Source organism: Athene cunicularia (assembly GCF_003259725.1).
Source record: "Athene cunicularia isolate RWA chromosome 1 unlocalized genomic scaffold, athCun1 chr1_part1, whole genome shotgun sequence".
NCBI classification, from domain to species: Eukaryota; Metazoa; Chordata; class Aves; order Strigiformes; family Strigidae; genus Athene; species Athene cunicularia.
The window spans coordinates 114,516,825-114,536,259 of NW_020799091.1; the positions used below are offsets into that span (position 1 = coordinate 114,516,825).

General features: G+C 38.1%; 1 protein-coding gene across 1 annotated transcript in view; it reads left to right on the forward strand.

Annotated features, from left to right (window-relative positions):
• Window positions 1-19,208, forward strand: part of PROS1 (protein S) — a 35,729-nt gene extending 16,521 nt beyond the window's left edge. The window contains exons 9-16 of the mRNA XM_026846801.1: window positions 4,307-4,428; window positions 6,923-7,041; window positions 9,139-9,328; window positions 10,297-10,464; window positions 11,518-11,686; window positions 13,275-13,423; window positions 14,239-14,452; window positions 17,386-19,208. Of these exons, the coding sequence (XP_026702602.1) occupies window positions 4,307-4,428; window positions 6,923-7,041; window positions 9,139-9,328; window positions 10,297-10,464; window positions 11,518-11,686; window positions 13,275-13,423; window positions 14,239-14,452; window positions 17,386-17,531 (1,277 nt within the window). The 3' untranslated portion in view covers window positions 17,532-19,208. The remainder of the gene's footprint in view (window positions 1-4,306; window positions 4,429-6,922; window positions 7,042-9,138; window positions 9,329-10,296; window positions 10,465-11,517; window positions 11,687-13,274; window positions 13,424-14,238; window positions 14,453-17,385) is intronic.
• The last annotated feature ends 227 nt before the right edge of the window (window positions 19,209-19,435 follow it).

The following is a 19,435-nucleotide window of genomic DNA, read 5'->3' on the forward strand; positions in this document are numbered from 1 at the left end:
AATTGCTTAACACACATAAAACCCTGCCTACCCGCATCCACGCTCTGGGGCAATCGCCATATTTCCCTAGCATTATATAGAGTAGCTCCCTTCCAGAAAATGGTATGCAGTTCCTTTGTGGCTGATTTTATCATAATTTAACAACTTACGTGAAGAAACCTATTTAACCTTCCACTGAAAGCAGCTGTATAAACCCAGGATGCTTCTCAGATTCATGGGTTTGTGTGAATAGCTTCTGCTGACTGTTTTATGATGTGGGACTGACATTTGGACAGCTTTTGAAATAGCTCAAATGTGCAGAGATGCTAACTGCATCTTTGGAAGGATCTTGGAAGAAAAAAAGCAGGATAGTTATAGATTAAAAAAACCCTCCAGAAAGCTTGGTCTCCTCCAGCCTGTGCATGTCAGCATTTCTGTAGGAGGACAATTAGCTCCTCACAGGGAGATCCTGCCATTTGGACTGATCAGGGATTCCAGAACATCTGCTGAGGAAGGAAACTTCATACCTATCCAAGAAGCCTGCCTGTCCTTCTGCTGCTGTAGTACACCCTGGAGAGAGACCTTACCCTTCAGCAGTAGATTCAGTTTGGGTAATGGAAATTTACACCCCCGCAAGACTGAGGCAAGTCTCTGAGTAATTGATTTAATGGTAGAAATTCATCTGTCAAACTGTGATAAGCTTTTGTAATAACTTCATAAGTCTCTGTCTGCAGGCCCTGAGCCTGAGGAATGTGCTCAAAATTAACTGCTGCTTTCAGAGAATTCAACACTCAGATTTATTCAAGTACTACTGGTCAACCCTTGCTTGTAGTTTTGCTTTTGTACTGCTACGTGTTCAAGTACTGGAAGGTGTGCAGGATCTTTCACAGAGAATGGTGATTCCTAAAGTGTCTACACAGAATCATGCTCCTCTGGGAAGGGCATGGTAAGAGAAGTCCCTAGTGGAGTCTCTCTGCTCCAGTTCTTCTTGGGAAGTGGTAAATTTTTTATTTCCTTTTACATCTTGACAGTGAAGCAGGCTATAGGGTTGGGGTTTGGGGTTTTTTTTGGAGGGGTGGTTTGGGTTTTTTTTTTTCCTTCTTCTCACTGTGTGCTTAGGCCTAGGTGGATTTCTTGGCCTTCTCAAATCCCAAAATGATCATAACCAGAATGATTTTTAATTTTTTTTTTTTTCCCCCTGAAAACAGGCAGGATAGGAAAGGATGCAGAAAGCATTCTCCTCATCCACTACATAGTATGGCTAAGCTATGTTTTGGATGTTGTCATTGTTTCATTTGTATGCTAGCAAGGATGCAAAAACAGCGACAAAATCAACTTCATGTTGTAACACGTCATCCATCTTGTCTTAATTTTAAATAGACATAAGGTTGCCAGTCACCAGAAATTACTAGGAAGTAATCCCCTTTCACCAAGCTGAGCTTGCAATTTACTGAGTTAGGCAAGGCAACCCCCATCAAGACCATTAACTGTTTAATGATTCTAAATGGAAAGGAGTACCCATGCCAAACAAAAAGAGTAAGAGGTAATCTAATTGTAGCTGGAGGAAATGAAGGTGTCAGTTGCAAATATGCATCAGCAAAATATTTCTTAACAGCTGACTAAATCCTGCCCTGTGACTGATATGCAAGCATTATCTCCGAAGCATATGCAAAGAAGTTTGAATAAGACTCCAAAATAAATACTTAGATATTACAACCCACCCTTATGTCTTACTCCTCTAAGAAGTACTACAGGTGACAGAGGCCAAGAATGAATGAAATAGGAATGAAACCATGAGAAAAGGGTTGGTAATTTACAGCTGCAGGAGTCTCCATGTATGCATAGATATCTATGTGCAAAGTAATAGAACAGCTTTCTCATGTCTCAGCAAAGAGACTAGCAGACATCCACCTCTGAAGGTGGACAGTCATAATGTAATTTATATGCTCATTATTTAAAACTAATTCAAGTTATGAGGATGCAATGCAGAAAACATCTGCAAAATGTCAGATGAACTTCAAGAAACATTCAGTACTGTATTTCTAGATTAAAAATTCCTTTTACTCACTTAGCTGACATTTTGGATGGATGGATGAAGCACTTTGAAGGATCAGAGAGAAGCAGAAAAATCTCCTATATAACCTTTCTGCAACTGTGAACCTGAGACCAGTTAGAACTTGAACAATCCAAAAAGCCACAGTCATCAACTCTCCACTTACATTTTAGGAACTGTGTTCCAACCATCTTCTTTCCCCACCACTTGCTGGTCAAAGGCTTGAGGTCTTCCACATGTCTTTATAGCATATCCCTAGAGAATCCTCCCTGGACAGGCAGTGGAACAGTGTACAGAGCAGTTGGTTTGAGCTCACTGTTTATAGAAGTACCATGATAGTAACACAGAGGATCCCCATTAAGAACCTTGTTTCTTTTCCCATCCCTCACCCCCTTCCAGGGGAGAGAGCTCTTCTCATGAAATGGAAGCAAAGAGGTGGTGGAGCTGGCTGTAGCGTGCTAACACCACGCTGAATTCTGCACAGCTTGACTACACTACAGATTTTTGTGTTCTATGCCTTTCAGTAGAACGCCCAAGACACTTGATAGGCTTCTAGCATGCAGTGCAATCATTCTTAAACTTGCTAAGCTAGCTCAAAATGGCATTGAAACTCTTTACAAAAAGAGGGAGATGAAAACCTCACTGTTTTATTCCGTCAGCCTGCTACGTTGCAGGAAACGGTTCTCAGCTTGGCAGAGGTAAGTAATCATTTTGGAGCTAACAGAAGTGACTTGGAAGAGTCCTCAGTAGTTCATGCAAAGAGTGAACATGAAAGTTGGGAGCACATAGACCAGTCTATACAAAGGGCCATCCTGCTTGTAAAGAACAGAGGGTAGAATAGGAGACAAGCAGAAGGAGGTAGAGATTATGCAAACACCAGCAGAAGACTGTATTTGAATCCTGTAGCTTACACAACCACATGTCAGCAGGAAAACTGACGCAGCATATGACTAACTCTTGAGTAGAACTTTAGTTCTGGCTGTATTAATTGTAGTGTGGAACAGTACAGCTTTTGATAAGGTCATGTACGAGGGAGTGTAAGCGTGAGTACAGACCCCTTGCAGTGATGACTTACGGCAAAGGTGAGGAAGAGGAGACATTTTAGTAATAGGGAACTCTTCAGCCAAACATGAGACCAGTTTTCTCAACCTATTAATAAACTGTTTGCCATTTAGATTATGAGCAACTGCTAGCACTTGGCACAAAAGCAGCTTGCCCATGATCCTTAACTGCAGCAGAGGTAGAAATCAGAAGAGTATACACAAGCTGTTAATCATTTTATCCTGTTTTGAAAGATTAAGCATGCTCACTAAAAAGTAACAGTTTCTCCAATCAGGTTTTATGTTTTTTCAAATTTTTTTCTTTTTTCCTTTCTTTTCTTTTCTCTCTCTCCCCCAGGCAACAGAAAAAAAAAATCTTTAAAAAATGCTAGCATATTATAAAACAGATTTTTTTAAATGCACGAATTGGTACAAAATTGTTTATTTCCACTAGAAGAGCAATTTGTTTTAAAACAAGTATTGCAGTTTCTTTAATTGGAGGCCCAAAATCACCCTCATTAAAGTCTCTTATCCAGGAGAGATTTTGTTTCTGTATTAGAAATGTAAGTTACATTGACCTTTTACAAAACCTTTCGTTTCTAAATTATTTATTATTTACAGCCTACTAAATAGAAAATTAAGTTCCTTTACTTGGTTTAGCTTATTCACAGCTCAAATCAGACTGGTCTCCACAAATAGATGCTGTCTGAAACATAGTTATTTATGAGATTACTGTATGTTAAAAGGTATTTTTCCCTGAAATTATTCTGGGTTTATGTGAATAGAGCATGTCCTTTTTCCTCATACTTGCCATACATACTCTTCATACTCTTAAGTTTTCATGACATCTTATAGAGAAAAGAAGAGATCTGACCCAGAATGGCATTTCTGCTATAGATAGTAGTGATTTATTGAGGTCTCTTTCACTAATTCAGCCACCTTACAGCTCAGTTTCTTACTGCCTCACAAATCAGACCAAATTTTCCCCAGCTCTGCACACAAAGCTTCTATCAGATTGCTAGGTTTTATACACCCAGCAGGTAATTCTGGATTGTAAATTTTACATAGGAGACATCCATTAGCATTATTTCATCTGAGCAGCAGTCACCTGTTGGATTCATGTTATGCCAGAGAACCCATCTTGTCCATTATTCCATTAATTTATTGTGTTAGTTTTCAGTCTGTGCCATGAATAATCTGACTACATCTTTCTGTGTGCTTCCATTTCCCCTAGATATTGATGAGTGTGATGAAAATGTTTGTGCTCAACTCTGTGTAAACTCTCCAGGAAGTTATAACTGCTATTGTGATGGCAAGAAAGGGTTCAAGCTCTCTAAGGACATGAAGAATTGTGAGGTAAAACTGTACTATGTAAAACTTCTTGCAGAAAATCACGAAGTTGGATATTTCTGGATGACAGGATAAGTTAGATTAAGGAAAATAGAAAGCTATTTGAGAGCTGACTCAAAATTGCTGAAAAGTACCGGGGACTCTAAGTTATGGTTTGGCTCACAAAGCAGACCTGGTAGGGATTTGGATGCCATTCAGTTCATGCATGCTCATTTACAGGAATCCTGTCAAGAGAATCTTGCCTTAGCCAGTCATCTTTATTCCCTGCTGCTTCCAAAATGAGTCCCAGCTTTCACCTATCAGACAAATAATTCCTGTTCATCTTACTCAGAGCCAGAATACTCCATTTGTCCATATGTTCCCAGGTTTTCCTTAGACTGCGCAGAAGTTTTCACTCACTCTTTCAGAATTACTCTACGCTTTTACTGTTTGGGTTGGAAAAAATTGATTGTTTTCCACAGTTCTCATCTGCTATAGCTTAAGAAAAAGCACTTAGTAATACTTGCCAATTGAAGAACATCTTGCAGCCAAAATCAGCTTTCTTGCTTAGTTTGAAAATTTACATTTCTTAGTAGCAGAAAGTTTGAAACTCTGGAGAATCCCAGTTCGAGGATTTTCTTGTGTGATTCCCTGTACACTTTGAAAGGCGGGCTGAGACTTGTTATGGTAAGTGAGCTCAGATAACTGCCAACAAAAAACCACCTCTAACACAGTGTAACAAAATTGGGCTTAAACAAGGTCTAACACAAGTTCTAGCATGTATGTATTAGATCTTGTTTGTACTTTCTGAAATTTGATGTCTGAACAACACTTGCAGTCACTCTCATTTTGCTTATTCGTGATATAAGAAGAGTATTTTCTAGCCTCATTACATGTTATTTTCAATACTGTTGTTCAGAAGTGATTAACTGTCTGAAAGTTAGTTTCAGGCTTTTTAATTGGAAAAAAAGTAGCTTAATCAGCTGAAAGTATATGCAGTCGAAAGATTAGTGACACTAGCACACATAAAATGAAGTAGCCATAAAATTCAGGATGAGCACCTATACATTTAATGAAACTGCTGCGTCATAAATACAGAAGTCAGAGTTTGGGAAATGCATTGTTAACTTTTACCAAAGTACAGTGTGTCTTGAGAACAAAAAAGCCCTTCACACCTATTCTTGAGCGTTCTTTTCTGTAGGACTACTATATTGCCATCATATAGAAGATATTCAAGGGGTGTTTTGAGAGATAACTTCAGATCAAAGAGGCTTTTAGGCATCTACTAGTCAATGAGGCACGTGCTCTAAACTGCATTCTGGAAGAGTTTCCCCACCTCTTTCCAAATGCAGAGCCTAGTTCCCTGTACCTAAAGGAAATATGAGTGCTTTACTTTTAAAACAAAGCTGTAGATATTACTTTAATTATAACATCACAGTTTCAGAAGACAAAGAAGTCAACAATGCTGTAGAATGACCTGACATTTGTTTACTGAACGTTTTACTAGTTTAAACTTGTGCCACACATGAAATAGGCATTATTCCTGGATATAAACATCTCTGTTTAAAACTTCAGGTAGATGAATACCTGAAAGAATAAGCACCTTTTTTTTCCCCCACTGCAGTTGGCTGTGGTTACTCACATTGACTTTGGCTAGAGCATTAGGATTAATACCAGTTTTATATACTGTTGTAGGCCTTTCAGTTGCCACTAATACTTAGAACTTCTTTTACAGTTTTCCTGAGAATGTAGTCTTAAGAGCTTCACATCCCCACTAACAGTTGTCAGAAATATTAATTTATTGCTATTCCAACAGAATTGTGGTGTTGATTTCATTAACATTCCTTTCCAGAGCTCAAACAGGACAACTACATTCACAGAACAGACAGATAGAAGCATTTTCTATTAATCTGTTACTTAATCCACTTGTGAATTGTTACTTTTTATTCCAGGTAAATCATTCTTGTAGTAGTAGAGATTGTTCAACTATGAATAGTTCTACATCAATATTGATAAAGAAAATAAAAGGTGATTTAAATTTTTTTTTTTTTAAATTAAATCTTCTCAAGACACAGCTCATTCCCTTCTAACACCTGATCCGGTTTAGATTCCAGAGAACTTTAATAATGGAGCCTGACAAGACCCTAGTAGGTGGGTGTCACAGGTTCCTGGTGAAAGGAAAGCACCTGATGGAAGATTTGAATTCTTGATTCAAATACTAAATATTAGTTGCAATCCACCAGAACTGCATTTCAACCTGAATTATCCTCCAACAGCTTAAATGACATTTCAAGCAAAATGAAAAACACACCCCTACATTTGTACATAGGTGTTCAAGTTTAAAAAAAGAAAAACAAAAAAGAAAAACCAGAGGTAAAAAAAAAAAAAAAAAAAAAAAAAAAAAAAAAAGGGAGGGGGAAGAGTACAGGCTGAAAGCCAACAATACAATAGGAGTTGCTTCATGAACTATCACAATGCATTAACATCTTTTTTTCTTTTTTTTATTCTCTGCCATTTTCAGTCTGTTACTGCATGTGTCCCACTGAACCTTGAAAAGAATTATGAACTGCTTTACCTGGCAGAGCAATTTTTAGGAACTCCCGTTCTGTACTTAAAATTTAAATTGCCAAATGTCACAAGGTAAGCATTTGATATTGATAACAGTATGCATTGAAATTATGGACATTTGTTTCCATTAATTTTCTGAGGGTTTAGAAAGAGTGCATTGCATGCGTAAATTATATCACCATCTTCCCCCTGGTTAAGATACCTTTGTGTGGGGAATGCCTTACTCAGGTTCCTACATACACTGGCACTTAGAGGAAGCTGGAGTCATTTGAAAGTGGACAGGCAAGAGTATTGTGTCCAGAGTCAGTTTACAGCATCTTTTATTGGTTGTACTGTGTCCTGGAGCCACCTCATCTGATAGACAGCAGCTCTCTTATGTGGCAAAGCTAAAAGGTTAGCAAGTTTCTTCCAGATACCTCGGAAGCAGGTAGGAGGCAGTAGCAGCAGTGTCCCAACCAGGAAAGAGTGCACAGCTAGAGCAAGGCATGCACCACTGGCATTCAGAGGGGATCATATCAATGAACAACATCGAGTTGTTCATCATCTTCCAGCCATTATCATCCTGTTTACCACTTGTAGGAAGAGGTGTATGGGCTGAAAGAGTTCAAAGAGGTCCAGACTTGAATGGGCAAAAAAAGGAAGCAGACTGAGGGCAGTAAGTTTCATAGACAGTAGGTCCCATTGGTTTGTGGACATGAGAGCAAAATGATTGGTGCTTCCTTGTGACAGAAGTTTACTTTTCCTCTGAAGGAAAAAGCAGGGCTTGGGGAAGGTGGGAGCCAGTGATACAGGAAGGCATTTAGAATTCTTAACATAAAATTCAGATGTTATAGGAAAGTAATTATTGTACAGCTTCCAGTTACATATGAGAATGGCTTTTGTTTGGATGTTGCTGCTACTTCACTTGTGCTCTGGCTAGAAGCTGTGACATGTTACACACATGCTGCTGAGAAGCAAAACCAGGCCAGTGCTTCCCTCCCACCCCAGTGCTTCCTTTCACAGGGTGTTCCAAGGACACTGATAGAGCACAGTACCTTGTCTAGAGCACCGTCTGTATGATTTCCTTTACAGCTGTCAGAGCAATTACTAATGGTAGTGACCCCTTTATTACTCTTGAACTTCTTGGCTGCAGCAGCTGAAATTGCAGTGTTCCTTGAATTACTGACCAAACAATTTGAGGGTAACAGCATCAGCTGCTGTTGAGCTGGTGATCCCCAGAGCCTCAGAACCATACAGGACATAAATACTGGATTAGCAGCAGAGGAAAAAGTTCTCGAGTTGACCAGGCATTAATGCTCTCCTGCAAGACCTTTCTAAGATGATAAATGTTTGAAGCTATCTTAATAGTCTCTGTATAAATACAGAATGATTTCTCTGTGGGTCTGCATGAGAAACAATGGCATCTAGCGGACAAAGAACAAGACTGAGAGTGAAAGTGACCCAAGTTCTTAATTACAGCTCCCTTACTTGTTGCTTTTGGTGTCTTCAGCAAATCCTAACTTTCAAATGCTTTATTTTCTCCTTTCATTCTTAATCTATTTTATCTAGTCCCAAAGTTCTAGGAGACAAGGGCTGGTTTTTGCTATACTTACACTCTCTCTCTTCCACTGTACAGATGCTATCATGTAAACTGTAATTTTGCTACCTACACACGTTCAACGAACTGGCAAGATCCAGACAACAAATCCTGGAATTAGAGAATGACATATAAAAGGCAGCAGTAACCAAAGCAAATTGCTGGGTTATAGCTGTTGTCGGACAACACTTGACAACCCTGTTGTACTGAAGCCCATCATAGATCATGTATTTTTTCCGCATCGCATCTCCACAAAATGCAATAGGAATATTACATCTATCTTCTTACTCAAGGGAGCGTGATATCCTTCACATGTAAAGCTCATAGCAGATTTGGGAACTGAACCAAGGCTCTTTCAAATCCCAGCTCACGGCATTAATCTCAAAACTTTTCACTCAATTTGGATGAACAAGGCTTACATTAGATTCTGCTATTGGCTAACCATGTGCAAATATCACAACTGCTCAGATACAGACTTACTAAAAGGTTCATACCTATGGGTTTTTTTTTTTTACCCTACTAATGAGTTATCCTAGGCTATACAGTATTTCATGTTTCCTGTCTTCTTATTAAGATTCCTTCTTCAAACTCAGATTTACAGCAGAATTTGATTTCCGGACATATGATGCAGAGGGAGTTATACTATATGCAGAATCCCTTGACAATACAGCATGGATCTTGCTTGCTCTTCGTGATGGGAAGATTGAAATTCAATTCAAGAATGAATTTGGAACAAAAGTCACCAGTGGAGGCAAAGCCATTAATGATGGACTGTGGCATATAGTAAGCTGGGTTTTCTTCTTCCGGTTCCTTCCTTTAACCCACTATGGGAATATTCTGTCTTGATAAGTAAAGTAGGGAGAAACTAAGCAATTATTAAAAAAAGCTTAAAATGATGCCCTGAAATCCCAGAATTAAATAGCAACCAAGAAACACACAAGAATGCCTTACACATCTGGAAAATTGTGGCACCTGTTTACAATCAAGAAAGTGGTAATTACCTCTAGCTGGCAACATAAGAACTATTCTTTGTAATCATGAAAAAGGAAGCAGCAGAATATTAAGTAAGTGTGATTGCATGGTCAAGTGCATAGTTATTAGGTACTTTGTCTAGATAACAAGTATTGCATTTACTATACCAGAAATCCATCTTGTTCTTCAAGCTTGCATACCTAAGATGAAAGGACCATTCTATAACTCACACCAGATTAACATCATTGATTAGATTTTGTTTGTTTGTTTTCAAATGAGGGTAAGAGAAGCTAGGATTCTGTGTAGACCTATCTCAGTTTAGTGCAACTTCCCTGAGATTAAAAATCTACTTTAATGCCTAATAATAGCAGGAGCAAGCATTGAATCTATTTTGTCTATGCCCCATCTGAAGATTCAATCATCCATAGCAGGCTGCAGTGACATGGAGAACTGTATGCCAAATGTGGACTGGATAAAGAGCAATTGTAAAAAACATCGTCCTGCAAACTTTATAGCTCATAGAGCAAACTAGTCAGCTGTGTGGGTTCTAGGGGTAAGGTGGGCGTGGAATGTAAGATCATCCTCCTGTGGATCCATGTGTCCATGGATGTGGACAGTTGTCATGATTGAAGTTTAAATATGCTGAAAATATCGACTACATTAGAACTATTTTATGTTAGGTATTTAGAGAAACACTAGTAATGCTTTATACAGGTGTATGTAATTAGTACTTAAAATATTCTACGTTTGTGTATGTAATTATTTGTATTTAATTCTAGATATCAGTTGAAGAACTAGAACACAGCATCAGTGTAAAAATAGCTAAAGAAGCTGTGATGAGTATTAACAGCCCAAGAACTCTTTTTAAACAATCACAGGGTTTTTTGGAAACTAAGGTGTATATTGCAGGATTACCTCGCAAAGTGGGCAACGCTCTGGTTAAACAGGTAACTAAAATAGTAAGAGTAATGTTGTTTAATACTGTTCTGTTCTTTCTTTGGTTTTGTATTGTTTACTTAGTAGTCACAGAGGAAGGAAGAGTGGTGTGGAATACATTTAGAAAATGAAAATCAGGTTATTAAACCACTGTTTGGAAAATAAATATTCATGAAGCTTCATAGTCTGTCCTCAGGTTTCAGTTGTAAAAACACAGCACTTAAGGCTAATCTTTCAGGATTCTGTAGCCTGTTTCCTAATATAGCTTTAAGATTCCCTAAATCATCACCAATTCTGCTGCGAGAGCATTTCAGAGTGATTCACGTTTCTGGTGCTGGCTTTTGCTAGGCTCTGAATAGGTATAGGCAGCACAGTGAGCTTTCATTTTTACTGTGAAAGGTTTTATAATAGCCCAGGCTAGACAAGGTCCATGATTCTTTCAGTCTTCTATCCTCAACAACTGTGTCTTATGCTGAGGATGGGTACAGTCAAGTTGCCTCAACTGTCTGCTTCACAGTCCAGGAGCCCTCAAACTAATTGTCAGTCTAAATGGAGATACAAGTAACAGTACAGTAGAGGCTGCATTTTTTTTTGTTCCCCATAAAAAAATCATTTTTGCTCATAGTGACACAGAGAGAAAAAAATATGAAGCAATACAAAAACATCTACTTATCCAATAGAAAGTAATTCTAGAAATTTCTCTGTACTTTGGTACAAGAAGATGAAACCTTGAACAAGGAACAGTGTTAGTGATCATTATCTTTCAGCTACAGAAAAGCTGTTGTGACCTAAATGTAAGGGACAGCATGAGCTTTAAAAATTGAAGCAAACTATTTTGTAAGGATCACTGGCATTAAAATGGGAAATGTTATTAAATCAGAAATGCCTGAAGTACTAAATACACTCCATTTGTTTTTCTCCCAGTGGCAGTGCTCTAACCTATAGTATCGATAAGACTATTATCAGCTTCCCAGAAATAAGTTGATATGTAAAGTAATGCTTTATTATTAACATTTTTAAAACAACTCTGAATGCAAACACCTAGTGCTGCAATTCTTCTACAGATTAACCCTCGGCTAGATGGGTGCATTCGTGCCTGGAACCTGATGAATCAGGGACACTCAGGTGTAAAAGAAGTTATTCAAGAAAAACAAAGCAAACACTGTTTAGTAGCAGTGGGGAGAGGATCTTTCTATCCTGGCACTGGAACAGCAACTTTTCGGATAAACTATAGTAAGTATTTTTCTGTGCCTATTAGTATATTTTTTGCTGCACTGGTGATGGAACTGATGAATTGTTAAAAGAAAAGAAAAGGAAAAAAAAAAAGGGAACTAACACAAACTGAGCTATACACCAGTGCATCCAGCAATGATCTCCCATAACTTCTGTTAGAAACTTGCTTGAATGAGAATTCTGATCTCATTGGTGTCATCCATTTGATTTCTGAACTGCTTTAGGTTAGGAAGCATATTCTTTATTTGCAAAGGATGGGCACTATTGAACACATTCACATTACAAAGATCTGATTCTGTCCCCTGTTCATCAATGGGGAAAGCTATCACATTATTGACAAAAAAATAATATTGGGGATGGATAGTTTTGTGTGTGCAATTCTGCTTTTAAACAAACTTCCTATCTAGAGGTTTTAGATGCATCTCTTGCTCCTTCCTGAACCCAGAACTTTCATGCCTGACCTCCTGCCCTAATTTCAAAATTTTCCACCTGAGAGCACAAAGCAAAACACTTCTTGAGCATCGTCCCAAACCCTGTTGTCATTAAACTCTTCCCTGTCCAAATACTATGCTACCCTTCAGCCCTGCTCTGAACCCAAATCCTTTTCATGCCAGGACGTGCTCTTCTTTCCCGGTCCTTTTCTTTAAATTCCTTATCCCACTTCAAAAGTTTTCTCCAAATTTTCATATTCTGTGCTTCTAACCAGCTTATATCAGAGTTTCCTACACTACTTAAGTTTCCTCAACTTTCCTCCTGTTCATTCACTAACACCATCCTGCCATGACTCCTGACCTTTGTGTTTGGGGCTGCTGCCATGACTCTACCCCCTCTCCTTTCTGTTCTTACCACATTTCCGCAAATCCAAGAGGCTGCCCACACCTACTACTGTCCTTCTATGAGCTGTTAGAGCCCTCTGTCTCCCTGCCCATTTGGGTCTGTGTAGGAATATAACCTCAACTCGTATTTTAGGATTTCTGCTTTCTTGAGAAACTACTAGAAATCAAGAAACTACTAGATTTGACTGGGGTGGTTGTGGAGGAGAGACACTGGAAGAAAAGATACAAAAGATGACAAATAACTCTTTAAATACTAATTTTTATGTTGACTTCACTGTGAACGCATCATAGGAAATTATGTTTGCACCATCTGCATGTTTAGTTTCCACACCTGCATATTCCCATTTTAATAGTGGAACTGCTTTGGAATATAAAAGTGTATGAGAACTGCCAATCTTCTACTCAGTGGGAGCAATTTATGAGTAAATTAAGTTTTGGGGGTTAATTCTGAACTGACTTCTAATGAATGTGGCACTTGTTCCATGTTAGAATTGAGAAGGTAGGAAAAAGAAGTCCAGTAAGCACAGAAGATTAGGGAAGATGCAGGATTAAACATTTTTCTTCTTGGGTTTGGGGTTTTTGGTTTTTTGGTTTTTTTTTTTTTTAGTTCTTTCCAAAATTCACTTTTTTTTTTCTGGAGATTAGAAATAATTTTTCCACAGTGGGAGCAGATTAAATACTAATTTTTAACACCATATTAATTTTTCATTAGCAGGTGGATTTATTAATGTCAATTATTCTTTTTAAAACAGATAATCTTGACAGTGCTGAAGATTGGCTAATAAATGTGACTATGACTGTTCGCCCATCCGCAGACAGTGGTGTTATGTTTGCCTTGGTTTCTAATGAAACAGTGCCTCTTGCTATGTCCATAGTGGACTCTAATTCTTCTGACTCACAGGTGATCTTACAATTATCATAGCAGCTGATATATGCATATAAGTCACACCTCTGGTTTTTGTCTCACTTAACTTACTACTCCATTTGTGAAAAATGAAACAAAAAAAAAGCTACTGTGGAGTTTTTTTGGAGCTGGTAGGCTGAATTAATATTCTGAAAAGCACTTAGACTTTATAGTGCTGGGCAGAAAATATATTACTATTAAAAACTGCTACAGCAGTGAATAAGCACTAAGCACTCTTATGTCAGGTACAACCCATTACATCATGTCTTCTTCAATCATTCCTACCCAATGCACAAAACAGAAACAGGAATATGACAGGAGTAGAATGATGATATTATCGTAATGGCATTATGTTAGTTTTGATGTATAAACAGATCTTTTTGTCCTTAAGTTTCCATTTACATCTGTTTACATCAGGCATTCCAAGATGGAGCGTGATTATACACCATGGCTAATCCATGCTTTTGCCTAAAGTAAGAACTGTAGTGAACACTTGATTACCTTTGAAACTGTAGCAGTACTCCTTTTGCCCATAAGAGAAACAGGATTTCACCCTAGCACCATAGCCAAGGATTTTTTTACAGTGAACATTCTCACTTCTGAATTTAAGAATATAAATGAATGGCATACATCACCAAAGATGATGATTATATATCAACATCGATAACTTTCCCAACTTCAGGTACCAGTTTTGAAAATTTGGCTCCTAACATTTTCTTCTACTTCCAAATATAAAATGCATCAGACCTAAGTATAGCTGCGTGTTAAAGTTATACATGACATCTTTTGTGACCTACCATTCTTCCCTTTAGAAAATCATTGTGACCATTGGAAACATCACTGTTGCACATCTGGAATCAAAGAAGTTATGTACACCCAGGAAGGTGCTGATTGGACTTCTAGTAACCAAACAGCAACTTGAACTGTCTGTTGATTCACAGACAGACAGAAGCAATTCAGAGCAACTGTCTATCCTGCATCAAGCAATGATGGCAAATGTTGTTACCTACTTGGGTGGCCTGCCAGGTGAATGCTATTTCTTTTCATTAATTTAATTATTGTACAAGCCTGATTATATTCAGCCTTACCCAATCTAGAAAAAGCCTACAACTATACAAAAAGAAACAGTTCCCCCCCCCCCAAGTGTTTCTTATTTCATCCAGTCTATTCAGCTTTTGAGGGAGACTGCTTTTCAACTGTAGCATTATTAAGTCCATTAAAAGGCATGAGTCTCTAGAGGCTTGAATTTAGTAAATGTCTTTATTTTTGAGCTGAGGAGGAGTGAGCATTGCATATTTCTGAAATGCCACCAGCTGGCACAATTTAGGAACTGCATCAAACTTGTAAGAAAAACAGGCATTTGTAAGTAAATTGTCAGAAATGTGGAGGCACGAGTCAGGAATATGGTTTTAGCGATTAAACTCTGGGAAATAGATGACTGGCAATCATTATAAGACAGAAAATTTGTTGAAACATCAAATATTTTGTTTAAAGCAAGCTGCGAGTGTATCCCCAGTCCTAAGCCACGTACAAGCATTATTCTGTAGAAAAACTGTACACATGCTTATCTATAAAAATAGTTTGACTTTGGGGTGAATCGTGAAGAAAAATAGCATTACCACAGATGAGGAATTTTCAAAAGCTAAGATCTTCAAACTTGAAAATTGGTAGAGGAAAGACACCATACTTACAGTGTTACTACTGGCAGAGCTTTTCTGTATCCTCTATTAAAGATATTTTAGGGAGAATAAGTCACAATTCCTAAGGAAATTCAAGAGTTTGTCCAACGCAGTCTTGAATTAATGCGTACTGTACATGTAGGCTGCCGTGTCATAGCACTGCCCCAGCTACTGCTGGTCTTTATCTTCAGTGTACTGCTTCTGCAGAAGACAAGGGTACACGGGAGTAGAAAGAGGGGAGGAATTGTGTACCCAGTGGAGATGATCTCTTTAGGTATTCTCTCTGAGGTACCGTACATAGGAGATGTTGGAATTATGGTTCCATGCTCTAGACTTGCTCGTCAGAATAGAAGCACGGTGCTTAGGGCAGCGCTGCAGGTACCACAGCCTCTGAAATGGTGGTTGCCTCAATATACAGGCCCTTGTGTTGGAATTTACTTGTTCTCTACAAGTCTTCGTACACTGGTAATCAAGGGTGTAACAAGATTTAGGCACCAAATATGACAATTTCTCCTCTAATTTGTTTTTTTAATGGATATGCAATATCTTGGAAACCAGATAACCAGGTGAATTCAATTCAAATTAAATGTGTAGAATGAGAAGAGTGCAGTACTGTCACACACCACAAGTCATTTTGTAATACCTGCTTACTTTTAAAAGAGAGGTGAAGTCAGTATTTACTTAGTAGAGGTGAGTCAGTAGGTTAACTGAGTCATAGTAATGTAACTAAGATTCTGGTCATTTCTTAGACCTCTTCATCTTGATATTTAAATCTCTTTCTTGCACACTGCCAGCCACTGTGTAATTGGCATCTTAAGAGCTAAGACCTTGGCTTCAGTCATACATCCCAAATAGATAAGGAGCAAGTATTAGTTACCTGCTGCTCCTTAAAAATTAAGTGTAATCCCTCAATTTTAAAAGGTATCTTGAACGTGCAAATGAACAAAGAACCCTCTGTATCTATAAACAGTTTCTACTTAAAGGTCTCAAAAAAGGACAAAAGCCCCCACGTTATCCAAAGGAGCCTCTGACACAACAATCTGCTACCGAAGAGAAAAAGTAATATAGGAAAATACTTTAGGTCCCTGTGTACAGTCAGTTTGGCTACACTGATTCATTTACTCACTCTAACTCAGCCCTGAAAAGCCTCTGGAATTACTGAACAGTATAAAAAAGTAGGTAAGGATCCCCACACTGAGCTGCAGTGCACAGAACTGTATGGGTAAAAGGCATCTTACAAAAATACACGTTTCATGAAGACCAGAAGTCCCCGTTTTTGATACAAGATTCTTCAAACTATTAACAGCATTGGGATATGCCTCTGTTAATTCAGCACAATCAGTCCAAGCTAAATGAGATTTGCACAGTTCTGTGACAGCAGTGTTACCTTCACTGCAGTAAAAAGAGCAGAAGGACACGATTCTACAGGACTGTTTATGCAGTACCTCAGCTTACAGCAAAATAAAATGACAAGGAAGCAACATTTTTTGTTCCCCAGACAATCAAGTCTATCTTCTAAGAGTGATAGGATCATTAACGTCAGAAAAAAAAAAGATTATGCTCTTGAGATAGTTTCTAGTCATTGTCGTTCTACTTGCTGAAGGTGCTTGAATCACCTTATATTTACCTTGTAAAAATTCAGTTGTACCCTAAGACCTAAGGGCAATGCCTGCTTGATTTTGTACTTGACATATTGTTTCCTGGAAGCATATCCATGATCTGATGTTGCCGTAACCCAAACAATACCTAAATAAGCAACAGATAAAGTGAATCTTTTCCAGAGAATTCACTTTGAAGAAACAGTAAGGAAGCAATAAAATGTGTGGAGTTCCCAGGGGTCCACTATCTGAGAACTTGCAGATTTGAATCCAGAGTAGCTTTCCGGCAAAAGCAAGATGGTTCTTTTTGTGAACTCTAAACCCATAAACATCTGTTTGTACATCAGGACAAGAACAGTGGACTCAAGGAAACAAACTGTTGGTTCACTGTTGTTAATACAGGAAATGCTACTATGAAAAACATTCAAGTAGTTAGATTTCTGGATGCGAATAGACTTCTAACGCGTATTTCAAATTTTACTGACCTTTCTCAGCTTTGCTGACTTTATCTCAGTCTTAAAGAAAAGGGAGTAGAACTTAAGTGTTTCCTGCCAAATTGCTTTTTTCTCCCATAGCTGACTAATGCGTGGGGAATGGAATATTCCCCATGTTTTTGCTAATCTGAAAAATACATAAGAATTTGTGTGCCTTGGCCTAATAAATTGAATGTGTTTCTGTGCAGATGTTCCTCTGGGTGCTACATTGGTAACTGCTTTTTATAATGGCTGCATGGAGGTGAAGGTCAACAACAGACAGCTGGATCTGGATGAAGCCATTTTTAAACACAATGACATTAGATCTCACTCGTGCCCACTGATCATGCAGTAACTATTCAATTCTTAATTTAACTTTTTTCTTTCAGATATAATTTGTGTAATTAGTCTCATGCCATAATGAAACCTGTGTTATTTTATTCAAGATGTGCCAGGAAAATAATCAACAGTGTGGTTTTCCTCCCTTTTATACAGGATGGGGGAAAAAAAAAAATCCCCTCTCTCTTCAGCTGTAGAGACAGTCAAGATCAAAATTCTGTAAAAAGTTCTTTTATTCATATCAGTGATAAATCTTGAAGCTAGATTTATTTTCCATGTTCATACTGTGCCCTTGATATAGTTAGTTTGGAGAGAAAGTTCAGGAAGTTCTGTTTAGAACCAATTTTACTTCTCTTTTTTTTTATATGTCAGCACAAAGTTCAAAGTTGAAAATTTTGCAATGTATTTGAATCTAAACAAAACAAGTCTTATTAAACTTTTCCAAGCATAACATGAAAAGAAAAGTCTCTACAGGTTTTGTAATACGTGCTTTTGATAAAGAAAAAAAATACCCTGAAATCCACAGCCCAAGCTCTCTGTGAATATGTTTACAAGGTTGTATCAATAATGGTAATACAAAAACATTTAAGTTTTGAAGTTGCAAGTAGCTCACTTTTTGAAAATAGCTTTTGTTATACTGTACTAGCTTTAGTTCTTCTATCTTAGGAACCCAGCTTTAGACTTTTAGTAGAGTTCTAGATCGGGTCAGGTAATTTACTTTCAAAGTGGGTTAGAATACACCCCAGGCAATTTTGGAAAACAGAAAGAAGTAGATCCGGTCTTCATCACAAGACAAACTGGAATTTGCTAAGTAGAGCTGAAAAATTGCAGCAAATATTTCTTCCATTTGTGACAAATCTAGCACTCCTCAATATGAGCACCCTCCAATGGTCCATCATACTGCCTTTATTTAGGTCAACGGTGCATTCACAGAGCCCCAGAAGAGATTTGTGAGCCTTGTTGCAGTTGTGTTTCTAATGTGCTTGAAAGCCTAAATTTTGCTAATAACATCAGAATGTGTAGCCATATTCTGCTCAGCCAACAGGTAATTAGAAAAGTATTGTTTTCCTCAGGTGTGCTCTTTTTAAGCTTTTCTAATATTTCTTTAACATCATTTGAGTGTGCTTTCCACTTCCAACCTCATTTTCACACAACCAGAAGCCTCCCTGTGCAGCTCACCTAGTGGTTTTCTTAATCCCAAACCAAATAAATAGCAAGAGAATTGCTGTAAATGATGGATATATACTCTCATCCATCAACCAGAGAGACATTTATCTGCCAGGATTCTTGACCTGAAGTTTGCTTTCTTCACTTGAGACACTGAAGTGGAAACATATATACAGAAGAATGGATTGTGACAACATTAATTTTGAGGATTGCCTTTCTCCAGAGATATTCCCAGTGACATTAATGAGGTTTCTTCCATTGTTGAGTACTAACATTAGTACATCAGCATTGCAGAATCTGAGCCCATCTTTCAACATTATTACTTTGTCTGAGGTTATTGTTAACTTCATTTCCCACTTGTGTAAGATAATACAGAATTTGTGCCGACTTTCACACCGGCCAGCCTCAGTACAGCCTTTGAATCTGTTCCGCCCTGGTTCATACATAGCTGCTTATCAGCAGTAATACCATACGGCTGACACCCAGGGGTTGATTGCCAGTGAACTTTTCTAGGATGGCATGGTGGCATGGGGAAAAAAAAAAAAAAAAAAAAAAAAAAAAAAAAAAAAGCAGCTTTGATTTCTCCAGACTCCATGGAAGGGAAATGACATCAGGAAAACATCCCTCCCTTCTCTCCTCCCATCCCAACGCTAAAATAAGCAGGTCTTGCATGCAAGATGGAGCTGAATTGAGACAAACACACCTGTGATCATTTGTAGTATCTCAACAGCACCCACTGAATTCTGGAAAGCC